The sequence below is a fragment of the Pongo abelii genome, chromosome 4, assembly GCF_028885655.2.
Source record: "Pongo abelii isolate AG06213 chromosome 4, NHGRI_mPonAbe1-v2.0_pri, whole genome shotgun sequence".
Lineage (NCBI taxonomy): Eukaryota > Metazoa > Chordata > Mammalia > Primates > Hominidae > Pongo > Pongo abelii.
Window position 1 is genome coordinate 181,809,656 of NC_071989.2, and position 12,530 is coordinate 181,822,185.

General features: G+C 50.3%; 1 protein-coding gene across 3 annotated transcripts in view; it reads left to right on the plus strand.

The window, feature by feature from the left end:
* Window positions 1-12,326, plus strand: part of ERGIC1 (endoplasmic reticulum-golgi intermediate compartment 1) — a 117,574-nt gene extending 105,248 nt beyond the window's left edge. For 2 of the 3 annotated variants that reach the window (XM_009241287.4, XM_009241289.4), the window contains one exon: window positions 8,815-10,804. In XM_009241287.4, the coding sequence (XP_009239562.2) occupies window positions 8,815-8,922 (108 nt within the window). In that variant the 3' untranslated portion in view covers window positions 8,923-10,804. Of the gene's footprint in view, window positions 1-8,814; window positions 10,805-11,966 lie in introns of those variants that run through there. The other variant, XM_024246878.3, reaches the window with a different exon arrangement.
* The last annotated feature ends 204 nt before the right edge of the window (window positions 12,327-12,530 follow it).

Sequence of the window (12,530 nt, forward strand, 5' to 3'; positions counted from 1 at the left end):
GCTTCCTGGAACTCCTCTCTCTCGGCACATGGGGCACCTTGCTCAGAGCGATGCTCTGTGCTGTATCAGAACATTCCAGCGCCAAGGGAATAAACAGATCTTGTTTGACGACATGCAAGTAATCCCCTCCAAAGTGCTCCCCTCCCACACACACATTTGTCCCCTGCCACTTGCTGTAGCTCCCTTTTTGAGATTGAGATTGCCTTCAAGTGGGTTGTGGTGACAGACTGGATGGCTTCAGAGGTGTCAGATCGCTTTCCTTGAATGGTTTATTTTATTTTGGAGGAACAGCCAGAAGTCACAAAGTGCCAGTTGGGCCAGTATGGCCGGGATGGTTTTTGCCTACCAAGAAGTACTGGATGGCGATGGCACCCTCCCATTGCGTGCTACTCAAAACCTATCATTCTTGAAGAGTTGCGCAGCTCACTTAACTCAAGTGGTGCTCAGGGCCCTTGGCCACAGCTTTACCTGGGTATGAGGGAGAGTTGCTACAGGCAGCCCCACCCACAGACGTTCCTCCCTGCCGCCCTCCTTCATGCTTTCTAACCTGGGGACTAATCCCCCAGACTTTAGATTGCCCTGCATGGTTGTCAGGCCTGATGATGACCTCCAGGTCTGACTTACCTGTGTCCCCAGCATCCAGTGAAAGGCCTGGCTTGGACACAGGTGCTCAGAAATGTGTAAGGGGCAGCTGCCTAAAGAAGTGATCATATTTTCAGCTGGGCGCGGTGGCTCACACTTGTAATTCCAGCACTTTGGGAGGCCAAGGTGGGCAGATCGCCTGAGGCTAGGAGTTCAAGACCAGCCTGGCCAACATGGCGAAACCTCGTCTCTACTAAAAATACAAAAAATTATCCAGGTGTGGTGGTGCATGCCTGTAGTCCCAGCTACTGTGGAGGCTGAGGCAGGAGATCTTGGCAGTGAGCCAAGATCATGCCACTGCACTCCAGCTCTGTCTCAAAAAAGAAAAAAAAAGATGATCATATTTTCCCTAGCCAGACAGGATGAGGGAAAAAAGTGAACATATAGCTACCCTTATTAAGCACCTACTATGTGCCAAGTAATTACGTAGTTACCTCCTTTAGCCCTCCCAGCAACCTCTCAAGGTAGATGATTTTGTTCCTGCTTTATAAATGGATTAAACTGAGGCTCAGAGAGGTGAAAAAAACTCATCCAAGATCACACAGCCAGCAAATGGCAAGGCTTGGACCTGACCCCAGTGCCTGCCTCTGCAACATCCCCTACCCCCAGCACTGTCTCGGGAGCCTCTATCTTCCAAAACAAGGGCTGTCAGGGGTGTTGCAGCAACAAAGCCCCCAGAAGTCACAGAACTCTTGGTAGGACAGACATCAGGATCATTTGATACAGTGACTTTCATCCTGGGAATCAGGAAGAGATATTAGAGCAGGAAACAAAGTTTTATTGTGAATATGCATGGTGAAATCACAGCTTCACACAAACCATTAAAAAAGCCAACGTCCATCTAAGGCAGGTTGGCTGATAGTTTGCAAGTTTTTCTGCCCATGTCTAACACCTTTTGTTCATCTGTTTAGGCTTCTGCAAACATTTGCCAGAAACTAAGGCAGCAAGTGCTGGGGGCAGGGAAGAGGACAGGGGCATTGAGAAGAATTGACAAGGCCGGGCGCAGTGGCTCACGCCTGTAATCCCAGCACTTTGGGAGGCCGAGGTGGGCGGATCACGAGGTCAGGAGTTCGAGACCAGCCTGACTAACATGGTGAAACCCCGTCTCTACTAAAAATACAAAAATTAGCCAGGCGTGGTGGTGCACACCTTTAATCTCAGCTACGTGGGAGGCTGAGGCAGGAGAATCGCTTGAACCAGGGAGACGGAGGTTGCAGTGAGCCAAGATCGTGCCATTGCACTCTAGCCTGAGCAACAGAGCAAGACTCTGTCTCAAAAAATAATAATAAAAAATAAAAAAAAGAATTGACAAGAGACAAACTTCAAACTGAGAAGGTTCTACCCATTAAGATGATGTGAGTTGGAAAAATGACCATCTTGGCCCTGGAGTGGCAGGAGAGCCTTCCCAGCTCCCATATGCCGCCTCGGTTCTCTCCTCTCTGCCCCCGCTACCCTGCTCAGGGTTCCCTCCGTGTCTCTCTTCCCTGGACCACGAGCTCCGACAAAGCCAGGTTTAGTCATCTCTGGTCTCCAGATCCAGTGCATCAATGTGGGTAATAAATAGGTGTCAAACAGTGAGCAAATAGAAGGAGAGGTGTACGCCTTGGTCCACCCCCAACCAAGAAGAGTTCTGTTATCGGAGGGACAGAACAGAACCCATATTAGGAGCTTGGTGATTCAGGTCTGGAAATGTGCGAAACGCTTCAGTTCAGATCCTTCCGTGGTATTCCGAGCTGAACTAGATCTTCAAGAAGGTGTTCCAGAGACAGATTGCTCCAAACTGGGTCTGTACACAGAGAGGGGCCTCCGGGCGCGTGCGTTCCCAGAGCAGGTTCAGAGGCGGAAGAGGAACATGAGACCGAGTGGGCTCCATTTTGCACACCAGGCTGGTTTTTATAGACGCACAGCTTCTGACTTCACACACTTTGCTGACGGAGACCCCTTACGTCAGGATATTTGCTACGTAAACCTTAACAGAATTGAGAAGACAGATTCCCTGCAAGGAAGCTATCTGTACATGAAGAGAAGGGCTAGGAAGGGTCTTCCGGCTGGGAATGAGGCAGGGTGGGCTAACAGAAAAAGCAGGCCCTTTGCAGCCTCCCAAACCTGGCTTCTAGTGATCCTTGCTTACTCGGTAGGCCTGTGACTGTGGACAAGTCATACCCTCTCTGACCCTCTGTGTGCTTGTCTGTGAAATGAGGGTCACCTAGCAGTGGCAAGGATTGAATGAGAAAAGAGGAGAAGGTGCCATCTCAGACCCAGCACATAATAGGTGCTCAACCAAAGTGAGGTTCTTTGGAGGTGGGGTGGGTGGGTATTTTGCAGCCCATAGGAATTGTAAAAATGTCAGCGGGAGGCCTCTCCCGAGGCCCCCCGGAGCTCTGGAAGGCCTGATACCACACTCTCTCCTCCCCCACCCCCAGCCTTTCCAGGGCCCAGTCAACCACTTCCCTGCCAGGACTACACCCCCCACCTCTGCCTCCTCCACGACTTTGGTGTTCTCATCCCCGGCTCCAGCCTGTCTGCCGCTGCTGGAGCCTGATGAGACTCCAATTCATTATTTATTTCCTCATGCGGCACCTCCTCCACACGCTTTTAAAGCAGTGCTGAATGAACAGGGAAAGTGACTGAACAGTTCCTGGGCACTTAGGGTACAGCAGGCAGCTGGACAGTGTCATCCCAGTCCCTGCAGTGGGCCCCATTCTACAGATGGGGCAACTGAGGCTCAGATAGGTAAACTGGCTTTCCCAGCCAGGGCCACAGAGCTGGGACTGGACTGCAGGAGTGTTTACTCCAAAGCCCACAATCTCACCTCCCACGGCGGTGTGTATGGTGCTTCTCCATTGCACGCTATGGGAGAGTAGTGGAGAGGGGAGTAAGGATGCAGTGGGAAGGCGTTCGTGCTGGTGGAAAAACAGGCATTTAGCTCCCCGTCCAGTGCGGCTGGAACACATCCTTCCCATATTATAAGGGATTAAGAACCATAATGAAAATGTAAGGGAAACACACACGCACCCCTTTTAAAGGTAGACAAGCTGACTTCATTCTAGTCACAGTGGAAGGCCAAGAAGCTGACGGGACCCCTGGGAGGAAGTTGCTGGTGGGAACAGAGGGGCATTATCGGATGACGTCTGATGAATGCCACTTCCTGCACTGCCCTCAGACTCACTGGGGCCCAGGTATTGAATTGTCCTTGTTTTTGTTTCTGGAGCTGTGGCTGCTGCCCAGAGCAGTGGTGCGTGCACTGGCCGAGGTGGCCCTCCCTGGCTCAGCGGCCCTGCTCCCTCATCCCCCACGGGGAAGACCCCACCCCAGCTTGTCTCCGAGCCTTGAGGCCTGCTTGGGAGATACAAGAGCGTGGCAGTGGCAAGGGACCAAGCCACTCTCAGTCAATGCCACCACAGTCCTAGGGGGTGAGGATTATTAGTCTTCCTTTTTTTTTTTTTTTTTTTTCTGAGATGGAGCTTCACTCTTGTTGCCCAGGCTGGAGTGCAGTGGCTCGATCTTGGCTCACTGCAGCCTCCACCTTCTGAGTTCAAGCAATTCTCCTGCCTCAGCCTCCTGAGTAGCTAGGATTACAGGCACCTGCCACCATACTCAGCTAATTTTTGTATTTTTAGTAGAGACAGGGTTTCACCATATTGTCCAGGCTGGTCTCGAACTCCCGACCTCAGGTGATCCACCCGCCTCGGCCTCCCAAAGTGCTGGGATTACAGGCATGAGCCACCGCACCCAGCCAGTCTTCCCATTTTTAAAAACCAGAAAACTGAGGTACTGGGAGCTAGGGTGGCACAAGAGCACATGGATGGGAGGAGTCCAAGCCAATTCTGCCAGCCTCCAAAGCCCAGGCCCTCTATGGCATCGCTTTCCAGGTGCAGGGTCTCCAGGCACAGCAACTTAGTGGAGAGGGGCACCTGCTGCCTGCCCCGTCCGGGGTCTCCCCCTCCAGGCCCACCTTTTCATCAGCACTGCCTTCCCCACGCCCCCAGCTGACACCCCTGAGCGAGTCACCTTTGCCCCTGCCTTGGGTGTGGAACTCTGTGCCTTTCCTGAGTAGTCATTCACTCCCTCACTCTGGAACCCACCCATCGGCTCCTCATTCTTTCTCTCACTCACTCCTTTACTTATTCAACAAACACATCTTGTGCACCTCCCATGTGGTCAGTTGTGTCTGCTATCTTCTCTCCCTTGGTCATTCAGGAAAATGAGAGTTTTCCCAATAGGCTTGAGGTGGTGAGATTCAGGGAGCTCCCTCACTGGCCAAAGGATGGAACCCACCTGTGGCCTAAGGTACTTTGCCCCACAGGAATGTTCTTCATCACAAACACATCTTGGAAATTGCCTGAGGGGACAGGACACCCTGTCTGGGCCTCAGCTACCTGATCTGTTGAATGGGTTGCTGTGTAACTTCAGAGGGCCCTTAGAGTGCGTGGGCCCCCGGCAGCCACAAAGAATCTGCCTGCGGTGCCTGGGACACTCTTGCTGTCCTATTCTTGTATGATTCGTCTTGCCTTCTGCTAAAAGTGCCAGAGAGAGAATGGAAGTTGAGACCCAAAGGCGTGCTCTGGGGAATAAGTAATATTTTACTGATTTTTCTGGTTAAAATGGGTCTCACGTTTAGAAAATCCCAGATCTTAGCCACAAGGTTAGAGCCTTCCAGTGAACTGAAAGATAAGATCAGGTTCCATTTACTGAGCATCTACTAGGTGCTAGGTGCTCCAGATGTGTTTTCAGCAAAGCCGTAGGGGTTTTCCCATTTTAGTTTTAGTTTTATGTATTTATTTTGGCAACAGAGTCTTGCTCTCTCACCTCGGCTTGTGTGCAGTGGCTGAATCTCGACTCACTGCAACCTCCACTTCCCAGGTTCAAGCAATTCTCATGCATCAGCCTCCCGAGTAGCTGGGATTACAGGCACCTGCCACCATGCCCAGCTAATTTTTGTATTTTCAGTAGAAACAGGGTTTCACAAGTGACCAGGCTGGTCGCAGTCTCCTGAGTTCACATGGTCCTCCTCCCAAAGTGGGGTGATGGGGGCACATTGAGCAAAATCAGTAGATACTCATAGGGAGTCTGCCTCAGGGTTCCCCCTTAGCCTTCAGGCTTGCAGTCACTCACCCTGTGACTGAGCCAGTTGCATAGCAGTTTCCATGCCCCAGGGCCTCAGTTTCCCCTCAGGCGGTGTGCTTTCCTGTGTACCTCAGTACACACATTGTCTGCCTCTGGTCTGAGCCAGCCCCATGAAAGGAGAGTTGAGACTGGGTGCCAGGTGTCTGTGAGTCATAAGCATTTGGGTTCCAAATTGTGTGTAGATGAATACAGATGTGTTTTGTGTGTGTGTGTGTGTGTGTGTGTGTGTGTGGTTATTTTTTATTTTTTGCTTCATTGCACGTAAGTCACATTTTCCTATCTTCTGATCCAAGCTCTAAAAGCGTTTTGTGGTATGAAATCTCCCATCATCTGATCCACTCTACCGAAATAAACCAGCTCCCCTGCCGTCATCTTCCCTGAAAAGTCCCCCTGCGTCATGCTCTGAGGCCAGCAGGGAGGGACCTTGCCCACTTAAAACACTTCACCATAATCCCCCCAGCGCCCCCGGTCCTCTCCACTCCCTGGGGGGCCGCTCCAGTTTCCTGGGCTGTTATTACTGGAGGACCAGCTGCTCCCCTGCCACCCATCCATACAGACCCAGTCTGTCCGTCCTGGGCCTCACAGGCCCCCGCTGAGCTCATCTCATGGAAATATCATTTAAAAAAATAAGCACTTGATTCGCACTTCCCTCTCGCCTTTGCTGTGTCTCCTGGCCTCCCACCACTGGGCACCAGTTCATCTATTAAGGTGTTCTTGGCTCCCAGAGTTCCCCAGAGGTTGCGGGTCAGTGGCTGGCCGTCCACCTGTGGTGCCTCTGGGGCTGCTAATGGCCTCTGGAGCCACACAACTGTTTATTTCTTCTGAGTCCTGTGGTCATTTAAATGCCTCTTAAATGTGGCATGGGGGAAAGAATGAGTGCCACATGCACTGTGTGACCTCGGACAAGTTATTTCCCTCTCTGTACCCCTTGGGTACCTCAGTGAAGAGGCATCTCCTTCATGGGCTGTAGGGCTCCTGCTGCTCTGAGGCCTATGGCTGCTTCTAGGATGGGAGGTGTTGGTTCTTATGAATGACATAAAGTAGATGCTCAAGAGGAAAATATGTTTAAAGTTTTCTTGCAAGGCCTGGAGCAGTGGTTCATGCCTGAAATCCCAGCACTTTGGGGGGCTGAGACAGGTGGATCACTTGAGTCCAGGAGTTCGAGACCAGCCTGGGCAACATAGCGAGACCTCACCTCTACAAATTAAAAATTAAAAAAATTAGCCAGGCATGGTGGCAGCACCTGTAATCCTGGCTACCCTGGAGGCTGAGGCAGGAGAATCACTTGAGCCTGGGAGTTGGGATCTGCGGTGAGCTATGATCACCCATTACACTGCAGCCTGGTGACAGAGTGAGACCCTGTCTCTACAAATAAATAAGTTTCCTTGCAAACCTTCTGTGAACTTCATTTGTCTTCCGTCATCCATGCTTTGATTCTCTGAAGTCATCAGAAGGCTATTTGTAGGCCATAACATTTTGAGTAAAACATAACGTTAGTTTGATTAGTCCCAAATGGTGTTCTGACAACTGCAAAGCTTTGTGATTCAATTAGGTGGGTGTTCTGCGCCTGAGAAGCAACAGGGTGTCACATTAAGAGCACAGACTCCAAAGTTTTGAACCTCTATTCAGCCACTTGCTGTGGCATTGGACGAGGGATTCAGGGTCTCTGTGCCTCAGTTTCCTTGGCTGTGAAATAGGTCTAAGAATAGTACCTACTGCCTAGGGTTGAGGTGGGGACTCACTGGGGCGGTAGGCATGGAGCACTGTAACCCACCTGGCCCAGAGAAGGTGCTGCATAAGTACTGTGTATTTTGTTGTGATTAGTGTATTATGATGTGGCAGACAGTTATGAAGTACAGACATAGCAGGTGACATTCATTATCCCCCTGCTACCGCCATTCTCAACCAGGGGCAATTTTGACCTCTGGGGACATTTGGCAATGTTTGGAGACATTGTGGTTGTCACAACATGGGGGAGGGGGGGATGATCGGCATCTCCTGGGTAGAGGCCAGGGATGCTAAAATCCTTCTGCAAAGGACAGCCCCTGTGGCAAAAAAATTCTGTGGTCCCAAATGTCAATGGTGCCATTAGAAACCTTGCCCTGGCGGGGCGCGGTGGCTCACGCCTGTAATCCCAGCACCTTGGGAGGCCGAGGCGGGCGGAGCACGAGGTCAGGAGATCAAGACCATCCTGGCTAACACCCCCCCCCCACCCCGTCTCTACTAAAAATACAAAAAATTAGCCGGGCACAGTTGCGGGCACCTGTAGTCCCAGCTACTCGGGAGGCTGAGGCAGGAGAATGGTGTGAACCCGGGAGGCGGAGCTTGCAGTGAGCTGAGATCACACCACTGCACTCCAGCCTGGGAGACAGAGCAAGACTCCGTCTCAAAAAAAAAAAAAAAACAGAAACTTTGCTCTTATAGAAGCTTTCTGGTAGCACCAAAGGCCTCTCTCTCCTTTGTAGCACTCGCCGTGGTTATAATTTTGCATTTATTGGTATGATTATTTGCTTACTACCCATCAAGTCCCAGGATGCCATTTCACGGCTGTGTGACCTTGGGCCCCTGGGACTGTCTTTCAGAACCTCCATTTCCTTCATCTGCAAATTGGATTGTAAATATGTGATAAATTCAGAGTTGAGGTTAAGACCACAGGCTCCAGGGTTAAGACTTACCTGTGTTCAAGTTGCATCTCTGCTACTTACGTGGTGAACTTAGGCAAGTTACCTGATGAACATCAGTTTCCTCCCCTGTGAAATGGGTCTAATAATTCCCTTCCTCATTCAGAGGGTGAATATGAGAATTAAAGGAGCTCATAATGGTGAAAATTATTTTATTATTATTAAATCCACCATCCAACAACTGGTTTTCTTTGAGCCCTAAGTATGTTCCGGACTCTTGGTGACTATGTAGTGGGTATTATGGGCTTAACGGGCAATGTCTGCCTTGCAGAGCCCATCATCTCATGATGTGGGAGGGGTCTGACCTGGTGCATCCTCCAGCACTGACTTCTGACACTCCCACCCCACCCCTGCCCTCTTGCAGATCTGTGCCATCATTGGCGGGACCTTCACCGTCGCCGGCATCCTGGACTCATGCATCTTCACAGCCTCTGAGGCCTGGAAGAAGATCCAGCTGGGCAAGATGCATTGATGCCACACCCAGCCTAATGGCCGAGGACCCTGGGCATCGCCAGCCTTGCCTCCAGCGCCCTGTCTCCTTTGGCCCTCAATCTGGTCCCAGATCTGGCTGTGTCCCAAAGTGTGTGTGGGAAGTTGGGGGGAAAGTAGAGGATGGCTCGATGTTTTGCAGCTACCTCTTTTCCCCGTGTTTCTTTTTAGACAAATTACACTGCCTGAAGTTGCAGTTCCCCTTTCCCTGGGGAGCCCCAAGAACAGAGTCAGGCAAGGGGTGGGGAGTCCAGGGGTCTTGGGGACCCCTCCTAGGAGAGCTGCAGTCTCTTCCCTCAGGGGAACATCCCAGAATGCATATCGATCAGCTCTCAGCCAGGCTTCGACAATCTCGCAGCCCCCACTATGTGGACACACCAATGATTTGGTTTCTCCCCTGGGCAGCCAACCTGCCCCAGAGGCACCAGACCTGGGCTCTCAGCTTTGGGACCAGGCTGCCCAAAGGTACTCCTTTATACACCCGGCACCTTCCACGAAAGATGGTACTTCCTAAGCAAGCCTCTATGATTTGTCACTATAGATGGAACCCTGACTTCTGCCCCATCCCTTCCTGCCCAACCTAGAACCCAGGCCTCAAGTCTTTACCCCACCCCTTTCTTCCAAGAAGCAGATGCCCAGTTGCTCAGCAGCAGCAGTAGACACTTGAGTCTGCCCACCAGTCACAAGACGGGTCACAGATTCCTCTTCCTCTCTTCTCCTCGTTCCTCTGAACCCCCCACCAATGTGCCTCAGCCTGTGTGCTGTGTGGCAACAGCATTTCTTGGTGAAGGAGCTGGTTCCCACTGCCAAGATCTCCCACCACTCTGCAGGGATCTGCAGTGGCAGGGAGTGGGGGTTGTGTGAAGGGGAAGTCATCTTTTGAGACCCAGATAGACATGGTTTGTGCACTTACGTCCAGATGGGAAGCATCCTTCCTGCAACCCTAAAATAATCATGCAGCCTCTCAGACGGACGCCATCAGTCCCAAGGCCTTAGGTGGAGGAAGCAAAGCAAGCCATCCCTGTCCTGTCCGTGGACCTCTACCTTCTAAACTCCCTACGGGTGCAGAGCACTTGGGTCTCTCTACAGCCATCGTGGCCCACTTGACACTGTGCTCATCCATCAGCTGGTCACATGCCAACACGTTCCCAGCCCCTGAGGGAGCTCCAGGGTGCCCCACCTGCTCCTGAGGTGGGTCCCTACCCTGCTGCTCCTCTTCATCCTTTCGCTTTTGTCCTGAAAGGGAGGGGCAATGGTCCAGGCATTAATTCCACCCAGGGAATTTTAGCTATGCCCTCATGTCCCAGGGAGAGAGCCACACACCTGTTTTCCATTTATAGCAAGATTGTTTGCATACTTCTGTAATGAAGGGGAGTGTCCAGTGGAAGGATTTTTAAAATTATCTTATGGATAGCTCAAGTCTCTGCCATTTGTAATTTTTGGCTCTAAGCTCCAATTGGAGACGCTTCTCCTTGTGCATATGAGTTGACTGATGTTGTGAGTGAAAATGCATTTGGTTATTTCTGGTATCTGTGGCCAATTGGATGGATTTCTTTTTTTACATTCTGTTCCCCAGTTACAGGAAGGAGTCCCTTTGGTGTGTGAATATGTGTGCCTGTAGAGGGTGGGGCAGGGTGGGGTGGGGATGGAAATGTGTGGCATGCACGTGAGTTGAAATTCTACTTTTATGCATTTTTTTGAAAACAAACAAAAAAAAACTCTGAGGACATAGGGGATGTCAGTTTCCTATGGAAGAGACACCTCTGACCCGTTATTCTTATAATCAAAATCTGAAGGGAAAAAAATGTTTTAGTTCTTTCCCCACTCATTGGGTTCAACTAGATTAAAAGGCTGATTTTCAGAAATATTATGGTGTGATTCTTTCTACCTCGACTGGGGCTGGGTAACCCAAAGGCTGGAATCACAGCCAGAATGGAATTCACTTCTAGAAGAGAGAAGGTAGAAGAGTTGAAAAGGAGATCTGTGAGGACAATCAGAAAGTCAAACCCCGGCCAGGGGCAGTGGCTCACGCCTGTAATCCCAGCACTTTGGGAGGCCGAGGTGGGCCAATCAGGAGGTCAGGAGATCGAGACCATCCTGGCTAACACGGAGAAACCCCGTCTCTACTAAAAATACAAAAATGAGCCAGGCGTGGTGGCGGGCACCTGTAGTCCCAGCTACTCGGGAGGCTGAGGCAGGAGAATGGCATGAACCCGGGAGGTGGAGCTTGCAGTGAGCTGAGATCATGCCACTGCACTCCAGCCTGGGCGACAGAGCGAGACTCCATCTCAAAAAAAAAACAAAGTCAAACCCCCTTTGGCCAGGTGCAGTGGCTCACACCTGTATTCCCAACACTTTGGGAGGCAGAGGCGGGTGGATCACCTGAGGTCAGGGGTTCAAAACCAGCCTGGCCAACATGGTGAAACCCCATCTCTACTAAAAATACAAAAAAAAGCTGGGCGTGGTGGCAGGCACCTGTAATCCCAGCTACTCAGGAGGCTAAGGCAAGGAGAATCGCTTGAACCTGGAAGGCAGAGGTTGCAGTGAGCTGAGATCGCACCATTGTACTCCAGCCTGGGGGACAAAGCGAGACTCCGTCTCAAAAAAAAAAAAGAAGAAAGAAAGTCAAGCCCCCTTAGATTAAGTCCTTCCTTTATTGAGTCCCTACAGAATGTTCTTGGGTCTGCCACCTTCTAGCTGTGCAGCTTCAGTCCAGGTCCTTAACCTCTCAGTGCCTCAGATTTGTTGGGTGAAAATGAGGATAGTAATAAAACTACCACATAGGGCTGTTTCAGAAATAGAATCTATAATATGTGCACAGAAATTATATTAGAATGAGATTGTCTATGTAGAAGAGTGTTTATTGCTGGTACACAGTAAGTTTTCAAAAATGGTGATTGGACCATTATGAGCATTCCCAAATAGGATATAATTTTCTTGAGAACAAGACTAACCTTCTTCTTTAGAGCTTTGAGCTAAGGGCTCCATAAATGAAAGGTGATTCATAAATTCTTCTTGATTTCATAGGACCTGGCACTCCTTTTTCGACCCTAAGCTCAGCAATGAGAGATCATCATCAGCTATGAGCAATGGACTTCCATGGATCCTTCCCATCTTGCTGCCCAGTCCTACAAGACTTTCATCAGAATAGCACTAACACGGATAAACACACCAGGGATGAATGTGGGAGGGAATCAGTCTGTGAGAAATTCTTCATTAACTCTCCCCATGCTCTCGCTCTTACATCCTGATACTTGAGTTATGTGTGTTCCCAAACCTGTTTATACCAGTTGTGCTTTTATACTGGTAGGATGTGATTTGGGGAACTATCAGTTAAACCAATGAGCTACGAGAAATGAACCTAGTAAAACTAAGTTGAATGCTTTAGAGAGACTTGATTAAGGTGAGTTTTTACCCTTCCCAACTCAAAATGCCGCTGAATGAGAAGTGAACAAGACAACTGTAAATGATTTGGGAGGCTGAGGTGAGAGGATTGCTTGAGCCCAAGAGTTTGAGACCAGTCTGGGCAACATGATGAAACCCCATCTCTATAGAAAAAATACAAAAATTAGTGGGCGTGGTGGCCTGTAG